We start from the raw sequence: 13,137 nt of genomic DNA, 5'->3' as shown, positions 1-13,137 counted from the left end.
CTGTAGGGATGGCTTCATCCTCAGGAAGGAGAAAGAGACTTGGGGTTTGGACTTTAGGTTTTCTGCTTGGGAGAATCAATCCTCATAGATTTCTTGTAGCTTTCAGTTTGTTAGAGGAAGATGGTATGGCCTTTCTGCTGATGTCTGATTCTCTCCAAGGTTTGGAGACACATCCTTACAAGAAGTCATCAACATAGAAAGTTTGGTGCGGTTAAATTCCTACTTTGAGCAGTTCAAGGAGGTTTTGCCGGAGGACTGTGAGTATTCCTTCACTCATGACAGGTTCTCCACTGCTTGATTGGTCTTCATTTTAGATGCTTGAGCTCCAGCCCTCTGCTCTCTGGTCTGAATGCTGCCTAGTGCATTCTACTGCAGCAGTGTGACATCCATGTGTGTGCACAGAGCCTACATGGATAGATTCTCCACCCTCTCATATGTACATGGCATCCCGTTCATCTGGCTTGCGTCCCACCAGAAAAGCTTCCCCAGTGCTGCAGTCCCTGCTTCCCTCTTCTGCAGCTGCTGCTCTTCTGCCATATATGGCATAGCATCTTCTGCCACCATGTTCTGCTTCTCACTGGTTCTTGCTGTGGAAGACTGTGTGCATCTTCTGGGAGCACCAGGGGTTCTTGGAGGCAGTCCAGGGGTTCTGCATGAGCTATTTGTGAGTTTCTGTCCCTAGCAGAAAAGACACTTCATATGAGTGTTCATGGGCAGGATGACCCTGCCATAGTCCCCCAGAGCAGTGGAATTCCATGATGTACTCATGTATGGTTCTCTTTTCTCCATGTGAGGACATGTCAGAGAGGGTTCAGACAGCCACAGTACTCAGGAAGCCCAGCGTTGCTCAGTATTTACTGGGGATATAAGCAGGCTTCCCTCGCATTCTTTTAGAAGGTGACAGGGACCCTAGACTTGAGACGTGATGATGAGACAACAGTGTGAGAGCATTGCAGGGTCTGATGAGCCAGGCACCAGGCCAGTGCCCTGCACACTGTCCCATGTGCACTGTTTTGAGCCATAAGGAGTCAACGTTAGTCTATGTGTCCAGGGAAAGGAAAGGTTGCCTGAAACCTATATTCGTAGTCAGTTAAGAAGGACCCAGGAGAAGACATTGGCATTCATTTGGCTGTGCTCATTTGGGAAACAGGAAGAAGCTGCCTCTGCTTGGGCTCCCTAGTGTGCTGGTTAGACTAGAGGAGGGGACACTGACCCTCACCTGCTGCTGATATGGCATGGTCAGGGGAGGAGGCACACTGTAAGGTTCTGACTGAAGCCCTCAAGCCATCAGTCTGAGAACTTTAAGCATATTGGCCGTAAGCATATGGATCCTTTCATAGTGTTTTAGTCAGGGGTTCTGTTGCTGTGATAAAACACCATGACCGAAAACAGCTTGGGGAAAAAGGGTTGTTTCAGCTTACACTTCCACATCATAATCCACCATCAAAGGAAGTTAGGGTAGGCCCTCAAGGCAGGAACCTGGAGACAGGAGGCAATGCAGAAGCCACGGAGGAGGAGCCTACTGTTCCCCATGACTTGCTCACCCTGCTTTCTTATAGAATTCAGCCAGGGGTGACCACTAGCCAGGGGTGAAATCACCCATAGTGGGGTGGACCTCCCACATCAACATCAATAATCAGTAAGACACAGGCCAGCCTGGCAGAGGCATTTTCTCAATTGCGGTTCTCTCTTCCAAAACAACTCTGGCCGGTGTCATGTTGACATAAAATTCCCCAGTACCCCTCATAATACCTTCAGAAATGGTTGCCTTGTCTTTGATTTTTTTTTTCTGTCCCAGGTTTCTTGGGTGAAGCAATATGACATGGGGGTTGAAGAGGTCCTGCAAAGGCCTGGAAAATTCCATAGTGAAGAAGGGTTGCTGTTAGGATTAGTGGGGTTAGGGATCCCTGGTCCATTCAAAAATTCTTCCTTCAAGTGTGAGTTGTGGTCCCTCATAGAAGGCTGCCCTTGACGCTCCCAAGGTTTCTGTCCACTCCCTAGTCAAGACCCATTGTTCCAAGCACCCTGCATTCCTGATGTGGGTTTGGAAACCAGGCATCTCACCCTCACTTCTTGCTCACTTTGCCCCTTAGATGGGCAAGAGGCTTGGGTAATTATAGTTCCTCTGACATCCCCCTCTCCTGCCTCTTTGGAAAACCAACAAAAGATAAAAGCCACTGCCCTTTGATGGTGGCCATAATAGCTGTGGAGGAAATTCAAGGATCAGTATCCTGGTAGCCATATTCAAATCCGCAGTCACCTTCCTCCCATACCTGCTGTGAAGCAGGAAAATACTTCCTCAGCAGAAGTATCTTTGAATGGATCCCCTCTGCCATGGACTCCTCCTCTCTTCCAGGTCTACCTCGATCTCGGAGTCAGACCTGCCTGCCAGAGCTGCTGCGGTTTCTAGGACAGAACGTCCATGCACGCAAGAATAAGAATGTGGACATCCTCTGGCAAGCTGCTGAGGTACTTGTCATGGTGCAAAAGAGTTACGGTGCCCTTCCAACAGCCACCTTAGCAAAGACAGGCAGGTCAAAACCCCAGCCAGGGAGGAGAGCACAGATCCCTCCAACCACAGGACACAAGGAACGGTCCCTGCGTAGGTTCAGGGATGCTGGAAGACACTGAGCATCATTGCCCAGGTGTTTGTTCTTATTGGCTGCCTGCATTTCCACAAGAGACATGGGGTCTGTCTGATGTGTTGCCTCTTAAGAAGCCTGAACAGTCATTTAATCCCTGCTGACACTTTGTGAGGTTCATAGGGAGTCTGTGGCTACCTCTCAAAGCTCCTTATAGAATTCTTTTTTTTTTCCTTCTTCCTTTTTTCGGTTTCAGTTTTGGTTTTTTGGGACAGGGTTTCTCTGTGTAACTGCCCTGGCTGTCCTGGAACTTACTTTATAGACCAGACTGACCCCAACTCACAAAGATCCATCTGCCTCTGCATCCCAAGTGCTAGGAGTAAAGGCATGAGCCACCACTACCTGGCCCTTATACAATTCTTACTCTGCCTTGCCACTGAGACCTCACTGCCCCAGCACCTGCGCAGCTGGAATTTCCTCAGAACTTCAGCCACAGAACTCCAGATCTCCACTAAAAGCTGGGGTATCTGAACTCATCTTCCTCTCATATCACGGTAGTATGTCCTGGCCAATCCCAAGATGTGGGACTAATGGCAAACCCATGGCATTCTACCTCACTGCCTGGCCCGAGGAGGACCCGTGAGTGGCATGTGTCCCCTGGCTGGGTTATCCTGGGACCTCATTCCTTGGGCTGGATGTGCCAAGAAGGCCCAGGCATGACTTAGAAGGGATTGAAGGGATAGCTGATAAGGGCTAGTGCAAAACAGTGATGCCCAAAAGTCTCTAGAAGGAATGTCCCTTGAGAGAATATACAAGGGACAGTTCCCCTGAGGGATGGGGATGCAAGATGGGCAGAGATGAAGTCAGGCTCCTCAGGTAGCAGGGCCCTCCAAGAACTCATTTGGAGCTAACTTAGGTTCTGATACCAACTCAGCAGGACACAGAGTTGGGGAGCCAGGCAGTCAGACTAGGACTAGGCCTGAAGTTACTAGTGCTAGTGCTCCTGCCAGACCTGTGGAGTGCCACCTCCCCTTGAGGGTGTTGCCTTTCTGCTGGCTTTTCTCTCCTTAGAAGAATCCATTTTCTGTTGGCAGGTCTGTCGCCGCCTTAATGGGGTCCGATTCACCAGCTGCAAGAGTGCTAAGGACCGCACAGCCATGTCAGTGACGCTGGAGCAGTGCCTGATCCTGCAGCATGAGCACGGCATGGCCCCGCAGGTTTTCACACAAGCCCTGGAGTGCATGCGCAGGTGAGTGAGGGCTCCTGTCAGGCTGCACCTGCCCAGCCACCTGCGCTCCCTTTGCTGTGTAAACTGCAGATGAGCCCGTAACCCTGAGTTTGACCATTGCTCCAACTACTGACCCTGTCAAACTCAGGTGGTATTCTCTTAGAAGGCCAGGAGGACAGCCAGCACTCTTTGAACAGAACTGCGCTGACCCCAGAACGTGGTGGGTAGGCTGGGGATCAGACAGTTCAGTAAGGATGGGGAGCCACGCTTGCTCAGCAGGCAGCTGCTTTTACATAGTGTATGTGTGTGTTGTATACCCCCAATGCCAGTGAAGGAACCGTGTCTGCGGGTTGCACTGGTTTGCTCTGCTACCTCTCTAGTAGTGGACGAGTTTGCTCTCTTGAGCCGAATGCCCAGTGAATGTTTCATGGCGACAGCTGTCTGTGTCCCCTGGCCACCTCCCCCTAATGATGTCCTGATTCTGAGACAGCAGATGTGTTAGCAGAATGAAACCCAGAGTTCAGATTGTCCTCTGTTGATGGATGCCTTGTTTCAAGCACTGCTGGGAAGCTCCCTACCTCGCATACCAAAAGAAAGGATAAGAAACCTGGTTTTCCTGTCTCCTTTGATGTAGTCACCAATGCTGTTAAAGTCTTGTTTCCAACAGTCACTTCTACTGAATGTTCTGTATCATTTGTCCTCTCACCAAATTCTTTAAAGTGTTCAATTCTCTTATCCTTTCTATATGTTTCTGCCATTTGACCTTCTCACAATGCACAGAGTGATGCCCAAACTCATGCCTCTTGATAGCAGCACAAACGGCATCATTCCGTTCCTGTTTTGTCTCCAGGTTCATTTAAAACCCTCTGTAAATGTTCCTAGCACTCCATGCCTCTGTCCTCGGTAATGGAAAAGCCATGGAGTCTTGGAGTCACGACGGGTCTGTATTCAGAGTCTCGGTACCCTTTTAGCGTCTATACCCAATGTGATCCTGGTTCTGAGGGGAACAGCTATTCTGTGCCCCATTGTGCAGTAGGGGGAAAGGCTGATCTAGAGAACCACAGATGTCTACCACTGAGGAAGTGAGGATGACCCAGACAGCAAAGGCTGGCACCAGGGTCCTAGGGGCTACCTCCAATTGTGCCCCCCCCCCCCACTATATCCCAATAATAATGCAGTATATACTATGTCCCTATCAATAGATTAATCCGTTGGTAAAAGCAGAGTCCTCAGGTCCCAATTCCCTCTCAGTGGGGCCCACTAGCTGGGGCCCATATCTTCAGCAGGTGAGTTCTAATCTGTTTAGCAGCCACAAGCTCTTTAGCCAGCTTTACCTGTGCCTCATTCTGGGAAAATCTGAAAGTTTTCAAACCTTTTAGCTCTGCTTTTTGTTCCCAGTTCTTACCATTAATCTGGTCAGCAACACCCATACACCAGCTTGAATAATGGGCTGCTGGGACTCCTTCTGACAGATTATTTATACCGTCCACGGGACAAGGGCAAAATAGAGAAATTTTTTGCCAGAATGTAATGTGGATGGCCTCTAGTCTGGCTTCCAGTTGAGTCTGTTCCCATCTGAAAGAAACCTCATGAACAAAATCTTTACTTTCCCCATTTTGTTTGACATACTGGACATTTGAACCTCTGAGTTACCCCCTGAACTCTGCTTACAGCATCCTAAGGGTTTATAGGCTGTTTCTCCAGACTCTTCTGAGTTCCTCCTGCAAGCCAGTTCCAGAGGCTTCTGAGTCTGATGATCCAGTATAGTCACAGTACCCCACTTCTCCAATAACAAACGTGTATTGGTCAGTGTCCCATTGCAGTGACGGCACACTTGGGAAAGGAACAGAAGGGAGGAGGATTTGGTTCATAGTTGGAGAGGTTCAGCAAGTTTATTTCTTGACTGTGGTAAGGCAGAGTATCCTAGCCGAAGGGCATGGCAGCACATGGTTGCTCACTTCACAGTAAGCAGAACCCAAAGTGATAGAGACTGGACAAGATGCACCTTTTAAAGACACATACCTTTGCCCTTGCTCCAGTAAACGAGCTCCCATCCATGTTCTGGTCAGAAGCTCTAACTAAACTCAGTGAGCCACACACAAAGGAGCATGGAAGGAGGGGTGAGACTTGTCGAGAAGGGTTCCCACAGGAAGAGGGACGGGGTTGAATAAACGTGTGAAACTATCTCAGCAAATGTAAGATAACGTAAGGCTGTTGAGATGGCTCAGTGGGTAAAGGAGCTCGCCCCCAAGCGTGATGACCCAAGTTGATCACTGGGACCCACATGGTGAGAACCAACTCCTGCCGTCATATGTGCCCCCCCACATATGCGCCTGGCACATGCACAATGAATGTAATTTAAAAGATTTTAAAGACACATACTCTACTGTCCTACACCCTCCAACCAGGCCCCGTCTTCCACAGTTACCACCTCCCGATCTATTAGTTTACTAATGAAGGCCAAGCCCTTGCCAGCCACTTCACAGATTCCCGTCTTTTGAACACTGCTTGTACTGGAACCCACGACTCCATTAACACATTACCCTTTGGTGGAGGAACACGTCATAGCTAGACTGTAACATCACATTTGACACGTCATTCTTTAGGTTAATAGTCCCACGTCTTTGTAGAGCTCTAGCAGTTTGAATACAGGTTAGTAAGTTGCACTTGCTCAGTGTCCTGGAGTGTCATTCCTGTCACCATTGTCTGCTCAGAGGCCCTTGGGGTTGTTTTCTTTACTGTTTAAGGACCCCACAACCAACCGTGAGCAAAAAATGTCCTTCTTCCTAGGAAATGAGCATATTCCCTGCTCTCTTTCTCTGCCTCATTCAACCCACTCCCTCTCTGTAGCCACAGCATTTCCTAGGATCTAAAATCTCTACAGCAGGCATACTTTAGTTGAGTGATTATTTTCTACAGCCATTAATACAAAACAAAGCCTCTGCCTGTCCCACTAGCCTCAGCATAGCGACTGTGCTCGCCACTGCCCTCTGCTGACCCTGAATGCCCTGGGCCCTCGCTGCAGGCCTTTGTTCTCAGGTGACACAATTGCACCCAACTTCTGTTTTCCGGATTCGCCCATGTGGTGAAGACAGGTTCTGTTAGTTATCTGCAAGCCCTGTGGCTACAGTGGCAGCCAGCGCGGCAGCACACCGAGAGCCCTAACGAAGGCAGTGGTGGACCCCAGCAGTTTCATTGAGTACATGGTGCAATTGGCTCTCTTGCTTTCTCACAGTGTCTTGTCAGATGAGAGAGTAGAATGTACAGTGGGAACAGAGCTGATGTGCTGACTCTTGGAGGTATGTGCACACACACACGCACACACACAGGCACATAATGCATGTGGAAATAATAACAATAATAATTGATCTGTAGTGGTGCAAGATGAATTCTTGTACCAGGACCCATTTCAAGTCCCCAGTGTATAGGAACATGAGGTTGGGTCTAGATTCACATACTCAATTCCTGTAAGCCATGTGGGCTGAGCCTAGCACCCCTCTGGCTTTGTACTGAGGATAATGGCACAGGTAGAGGTGGCCTTCTATCCCATGTTAGGAACTGAAGTCCTCCTGGACACCCACAGTGACCCACCAGGAACCCTGGCAGACATTGCAATCATCCATCAGTGCTTGCCAGCTTGCACAGTGTCCCCCGTCAGAAAAGCCTGTTCCAGCAGGGCCAGTCCTGAGCTTAGGGCTTGCAAAAAGCCAGGCAGAACACAGCTGCAGGAGGCGTCTTGAGCCCCTGCCTACCCATCTGCAAGCTGTTCTTTTAGAGTGTCTGCCATGTCCTGAGACCAGAGTCCGGGTTAGTGCTGCTGTTTGCTAGCGAGGAAGGATGTGGTCCTCAACCATGTGGTTCTGGATACCATCCCACCTCAGTGTCCTTCACGTTTTTGGTACTGGATCTTGATCCCAGGACCTAGTGTCTTCTAGCATAGTTACCACTGAACTACACTCAGCCTCCAGAATACTCTTCCTTTAGGATTAAAATAAGGAAAAAATCCCAAATTTCCAATGTGAATTTGGTTGACTCGGTTTTGAGGGATCATCTAGAACAGTGTCTTACAGAGGTGGAGACAAGTTCGCTACACCCTTCACCACTCAAACTGAGACTTGAGGCAGGTCAGGGAGGACGCTGCCCTGGATTGACACCCAGGTAAATGAGTTGTGTCTGTGTGGCTGATCAAGAATCAGCTTCGTACCCACCACTGTTCTCCCCGTCACCTAGGCATCTGTGAGAAGGTCAAACCCCATGGTTCTTCATGTTCAGCTTGCTTCTCAGAAATGCCCGTCGCAGCATGTGGGGCATGACGGGCGGCATGGAGCTGTGCGTGGCCAGTTGAGAGAGGGTGAACATGAAAACCATCCTTTCAGCTACATGTGTTAATTTTGGTAGATTACAGTATTTCTTTCTTATTTTTCACTTCTCTTTCTCTCCTTTTTTTCCTGTAACTGTGCTGGTTTTATTTTGGTCTTTTGTTCACACCCTTCTCTGCATTTTATTTTTCTTTCTGTTGTGGTTCATTCCATTTTTTTTTTCAATCTTACCTTTTGGTTTTCCTTTCTCCCCATACTTTTTGGGTAAAACCCATGGCATGTGTCTGTCTTTTTGTTTTGTTTTGTTTATTTCTTTCCTTCCCCCTTTTCTTTTCCTTTCTCCCAACTTTTTCCTTTTCACAGCATTGGAACACGGGAGGTAGTCACCCAGAAGAACTTGAGCGGCCTGGTGCCCATCCGTGACTTAAGGCTAGACCCCAGCCTCCTTTGCTCTATTCCTTTATTAGCTCTGAGCCCCAATTTACTGATTGTGTGGCTCTTCCTGAGCATAGCATACCTGGTGACCAAATTACGCTGCAAATAAATATTATTACGAAAATTAATTAGTCACAAGACAGACAAAAGTGCCCGAATATGTCCAGCCACCGTGTACCAAACTGGACAGAAGGAAGGTGTCAAAGCGAGGTCTGCCAAGAAATATCTCATGCCTTACAGTTTGATGTTCTGTTCTTCTGAACTGTAAATACCTGCCAAATTCTTTGATCGAGAGGACTTGTTCATTTTGATTGTGTAGTGTCTTCAGTGCTTGTAACATGTTCTTCTGGTGCCTGTGACTGCATTATTTAGCTGGCCTGGAATTACTTGTACCAAATATCCGACCTTCTGATGTATAACTATTTATTACCTGTACATCTTGTGTGCCCTGCTCCAAGAGAAAGGGATGCTGTCTGAAAAGAGTTTGTATATTTGATACTATCCCTCAAGTGTATCGCTAACCTTCCTTGCCTTTTTAAGAAATCAACAAGAAAAAGATGCTTTATCGGTTTATCTAGATACCCCTGTTTATTAGGACTGGGCTTCCTATTTTCCTTTCAAAGCGTAGTCCTGAGATTGCAATAGCAAACAGTTTGTAGAATCATACTTCCTCGCTTCCAGTTATTCCCACTTGGTGACGGCACAGCTGTGGATACAGGAGCACATCCACCAAGTCCAGCACACAGACTTTACATCTTGCATGTGACTTCAGGGTTGCTTTTAATATACACAGTAGCAAGAGTTACATACTTTTTCTTGAAATAATTTTTTTAATTTAAAAACTGTATATTTTATTCCAGATGAAGTAATAAGGTTAATAATGAACAAAAAAATCAAAGAAAATGTTTTTAAAAAATGAAGCTTAAATTTTGGCAGTTGTGAGAGAGCTGTGAAAATGGGAGATAACTGTGGGTTTGCGCGTGTCACTCCTAATGTTAACATTGGCACTGCCCGTAAAGTAGGAGGGCTAGTCGCCCTGACACTCCTACATGGCAGAGAGTAATTGTTCTTCATAAAAATAACCAAGTAACCTAGGGAAGGTTCCACTCACCTTGTGTAAGAAATTATGAGTTTCTTCTTCATCTTCCGGTTCCTATCAGGTCTGCTTTTGATTGCCAGTTCGATGAAGGGGATTGCTTTTCACGAGTGTGGTGGGAAACCCCGAGTGACTTAGAAAAGCTGGAGTGTCCAGTATCTTGACATTGTCACGCCCACAAACCCACCCACCATAGCTCTAGCCTCTGTGTTTTCTCCGTGAGATGTCCTGACTATCCCTGGAGGACTGTCTCCGCTCTGGCTTCCTCTCAGAGAGTGAGGTAGAGGGACAGCAAAGCAGTGAGCAGTGAGCACCGCAGGCGTCTTCCCACAGAAGCAGGTCTAGTTGGCTCTCCTAGTGTCAACAGGGTGACAGCTCTGTGGCATCTCCCAGTTTAGCGCTTTAGCCATTGCCAGCCGACAATCACCAGACAGACCTGTCCAGTCAGTGACTCTTTGAAAGGAATGTTTGCTAGCTACCCTTTCCCTTCAAAGCATGTGCTTCAAGCCCTTAAGCTCATTTTGTTTGCTCCATTTGAGTAGGGGAAAGAGAGTCCATAGTCTCCTTCCATCCCCATCTCACGGCCTCCATTCCTTGCTCTAGGTTGATAATAGGAGGTGACTCAGGAATGCACGATTCCCAGGGTTCAGAGATCGTAGACAGATGAGGGCATCCCTAGAGGTAGCTGCAGAGATAGCATCCTCTGTCTCCTATGGCCCAAGATGCCCCTAGCTCTTTGCACAGACTCTTCTCAGGACCATTGTACAGTAAGGGGAAGTAGTGGCTGGTTAGAGAAATCCCCTCCCTACACACCCAGGCAGGGAGGAGAACTGTTAGAACATTATGGCCTGGTTTGGTACCAGCCTCCCTCCTGTCCTATAAAGCCTTTGCTGTTGGTTGGGTCAGGAAGGTTCCTTGTTTCCCTCTTCCAGGGTGAGTGGACTGCAGTACACCTGCAGGCACAAAAGGCTGGCTCTGGGAGTCAACCCACGGGGGATTTGAGATTTACATTTGCTTTTTTCTTCTATTGGGGATGTGGGGAGACCAACCTTCAGTATGCTTATCCTTTATACTGGATTTGAATGTCTTTAAGGCCTTTTGCTTTGCTCATGAAGTCAAGCCAAACGTGCATTCAGAATCCTGTCTACAGCAAGAAATGAGGAGAAAAGAGTAAGGCCATAACTTGAGCTAGGCCGCTGTCAGTGTTGGGCAGCAGTGTCTGGGCTCCCTCTGAGTGATCCTGAGCTGTGGCATAGAGACTGCTCAGTCTGCATCTTCTGCAGCAGCCACTTCTGAAGTAGAGAACCATTGTCAGGAATTCTTGCTGAGTGGCCTTACAGAATGGCTGTGCACGTTCTACAAGCTAGGCTGGCGGCCACTGCTTCCTCCTGTACTCCCCAGACAGAGGTGCTAGAACAGGGGCATGGTCCTTCCACAAAGCCACTCCCCGAGTCTGCTGTGGCATGGCCTAGACAGGGGCCCTCAGATGAATTATAAAGTGGAAGAGATCTTAGGATTGTCCTTTTAGAGTTTCCAAACTTCCAAAGTTGACATCCGTAATATGAAGCAAAGCTCAAGATAATAAAAAAAGAACCAGGAGGTGTACAATAACTAAATCTCTCTTGTTAAAATCGGTCCCAAACTTCGTCATGTGCTGCTGCCTCCTAGAGACAGACACTGCTGCATTGTGGTCAATGAAGTGTTGTGCTTCAGGCTGTCATGCTGGACTCTGCAGCAGGACACACTTCCCCCCCTGCAGACCTTGTCCCAAGCCTTCAAGCCAGAGCAGACACATGCAGACCATGCTAACAGTGGCAGCATGCTGAGCAGGCATATCAGCCTGGATAGAAACATGTAGAAGAAACAGTTTGATTTTAAAACCAGGTCACCTAAATCCAGTATTAGTTCCTTTCACAGGTAAAGACAGGGACTGTCAACGTTTTAAGTTCTTCTTTGGCGTTTACAGGCTAGGTGGGTTTGAGAACCTTCTGTAAATGCTGTAAATGGAGAAGCCATATGTGAAGTAGTCTGTCAGTAAAGGGGCCTCCAAAGACCACAGCAGGTTCACTGTGCACAGGAACCTATAGCTTCTTAGCTTCTGCTTTAAATAGATTTCTATTTTTATCTGATTACTGAATGTTCAGCAGATGCTGTCTGTCATTTGCTCTGGGTGACCCAGGGTTTGGTTCAGGTGACATATCCAGCCTAAGGCTTGAGGCACAAGTGGCGGTGTCAGTCAACAGCAAGCGGGCGGATGCTTCTCCAGACCACCTGGGCTTATCTCTTTTGAATAAATATGACTGTCTCACCAAAACCTACTTGACATGTTCTTAATAAGGGGACTGTCACTTTCATTTTGAAAGGCTTGAGATGCTATTTTTTAAATGTGTGTCCTGTGTTCTTCATAGAATTTGAAAGACTTTTTTAAAATCACTATTTTCTTGGTAACTGCAAGTTTTACATCTCAGAAGGGGGATTTTTTTTACTGAACTTGACCACTACTTGATTTTATTGCTACTCTTTAAATATTATAAAGATAGCAAGTTTTACTGTATCGTGGAAAGGAGTTTATATTAAGAATCATTTTTGGCTGTTAATTTACGCCATTCCAGAGCATTGCTTAGAGAATCCCTTGAGGTTCGCTCTGAGGCCCTGACTCTTTATCCTCTGGGCACCATTTGTCTTGCCCCTGGGTTGCAAGGACATCCCTCCATCAGTGTGGCTGGGATTCGAACTAGTAGTGAATTCTGTAAGGGAAGAGCTCCTGTGGGCTCACACTGGGCTCAGTAGTGCCTGTACAAGAAGTGGCCGCAATGAAAGCAGCCCACTTAGAGAAGGTGGTCAGTGACCACCAGGAGAGAAATGGAGACTTCACAGCCGTCAGCCTGGTAGCCGTGAGGACGTGTTCTGCAGCCAGCGCATGGGCCTGCACGGGCGGGCACTTTGTACTCGCACAGCTGCCCCTGGGGGAGACAGATAGCAGAGCAGCCTCCTCTGCCAGATGTTTTTTACTACCTGTTGAACTCTGCAAGGAAAATCGGCATTTGGGGTTTGATGTGTGACAGATTTTGCTACCATACAAAAGGTACCGTGTTCCAGAAGCTATGGTAAGAGTAAAATATCCCTATTCATCCAGTTTGCTGTCCAAAAACCTGCGAACCACAAGTTATGATAGAACCCCAGATAACCAAACTTAAGATACACACAAAATCATGTATTTTAAAATAATTGTGTTTGCTTGGACACAACACCGCTCTGGACCTGCCAGCCCATGGCCGCATCCAGCATGTACCCATCTCTGTGCTTTGCCCTGCTTTGTCCAGAACCATCTGTGTGTGCATCTGTTGTGAAGCAGTCTAGCACCCATTGAGTTAATCTTTTTTTTTAATGCTATGAAAATAATAAGTTCATTTCATCTTAGTTTAAGTCTTTTATTTTTTCCTTTTTTACTGCTGTCATTTCTTGTGCTTGTTTTTT

At 47.5% G+C, this 13,137-nt stretch overlaps 1 protein-coding gene across 14 annotated transcripts in view; it reads left to right on the top strand.

Annotated features, from left to right (window-relative positions):
* Inpp4a (inositol polyphosphate-4-phosphatase type I A) overlaps positions 1-13,137 on the top strand; it is a 116,842-nt gene that overhangs the window by 101,254 nt on the left and 2,451 nt on the right. For 7 of the 14 annotated variants that reach the window (XM_041655102.1, XM_041655110.1, XM_041655108.1 and 4 more), the window contains 4 exons: positions 160-257; positions 2,357-2,469; positions 3,677-3,831; positions 8,493-13,136. In XM_041655102.1, coding sequence (XP_041511036.1) covers positions 160-257; positions 2,357-2,469; positions 3,677-3,831; positions 8,493-8,673 — 547 coding nt within the window. In that variant the 3' untranslated portion in view covers positions 8,674-13,136. Of the gene's footprint in view, positions 1-159; positions 258-2,356; positions 2,470-3,676; positions 3,832-8,492; position 13,137 lie in introns of those variants that run through there. The other 7 variants (XM_041655114.1, XM_041655113.1, XM_041655106.1 and 4 more) reach the window with 1 other exon arrangement.

This window comes from Microtus oregoni, unplaced genomic scaffold (genome assembly GCF_018167655.1).
Source record: "Microtus oregoni isolate MIOR12 unplaced genomic scaffold, Mior012 000007F_ref0000211, whole genome shotgun sequence".
Taxonomy (NCBI): domain Eukaryota; kingdom Metazoa; phylum Chordata; class Mammalia; order Rodentia; family Cricetidae; genus Microtus; species Microtus oregoni.
The sequence above is the reverse complement of the archived record's forward strand: the minus strand, read 5'-3'. Positions and strand labels throughout refer to the sequence as shown.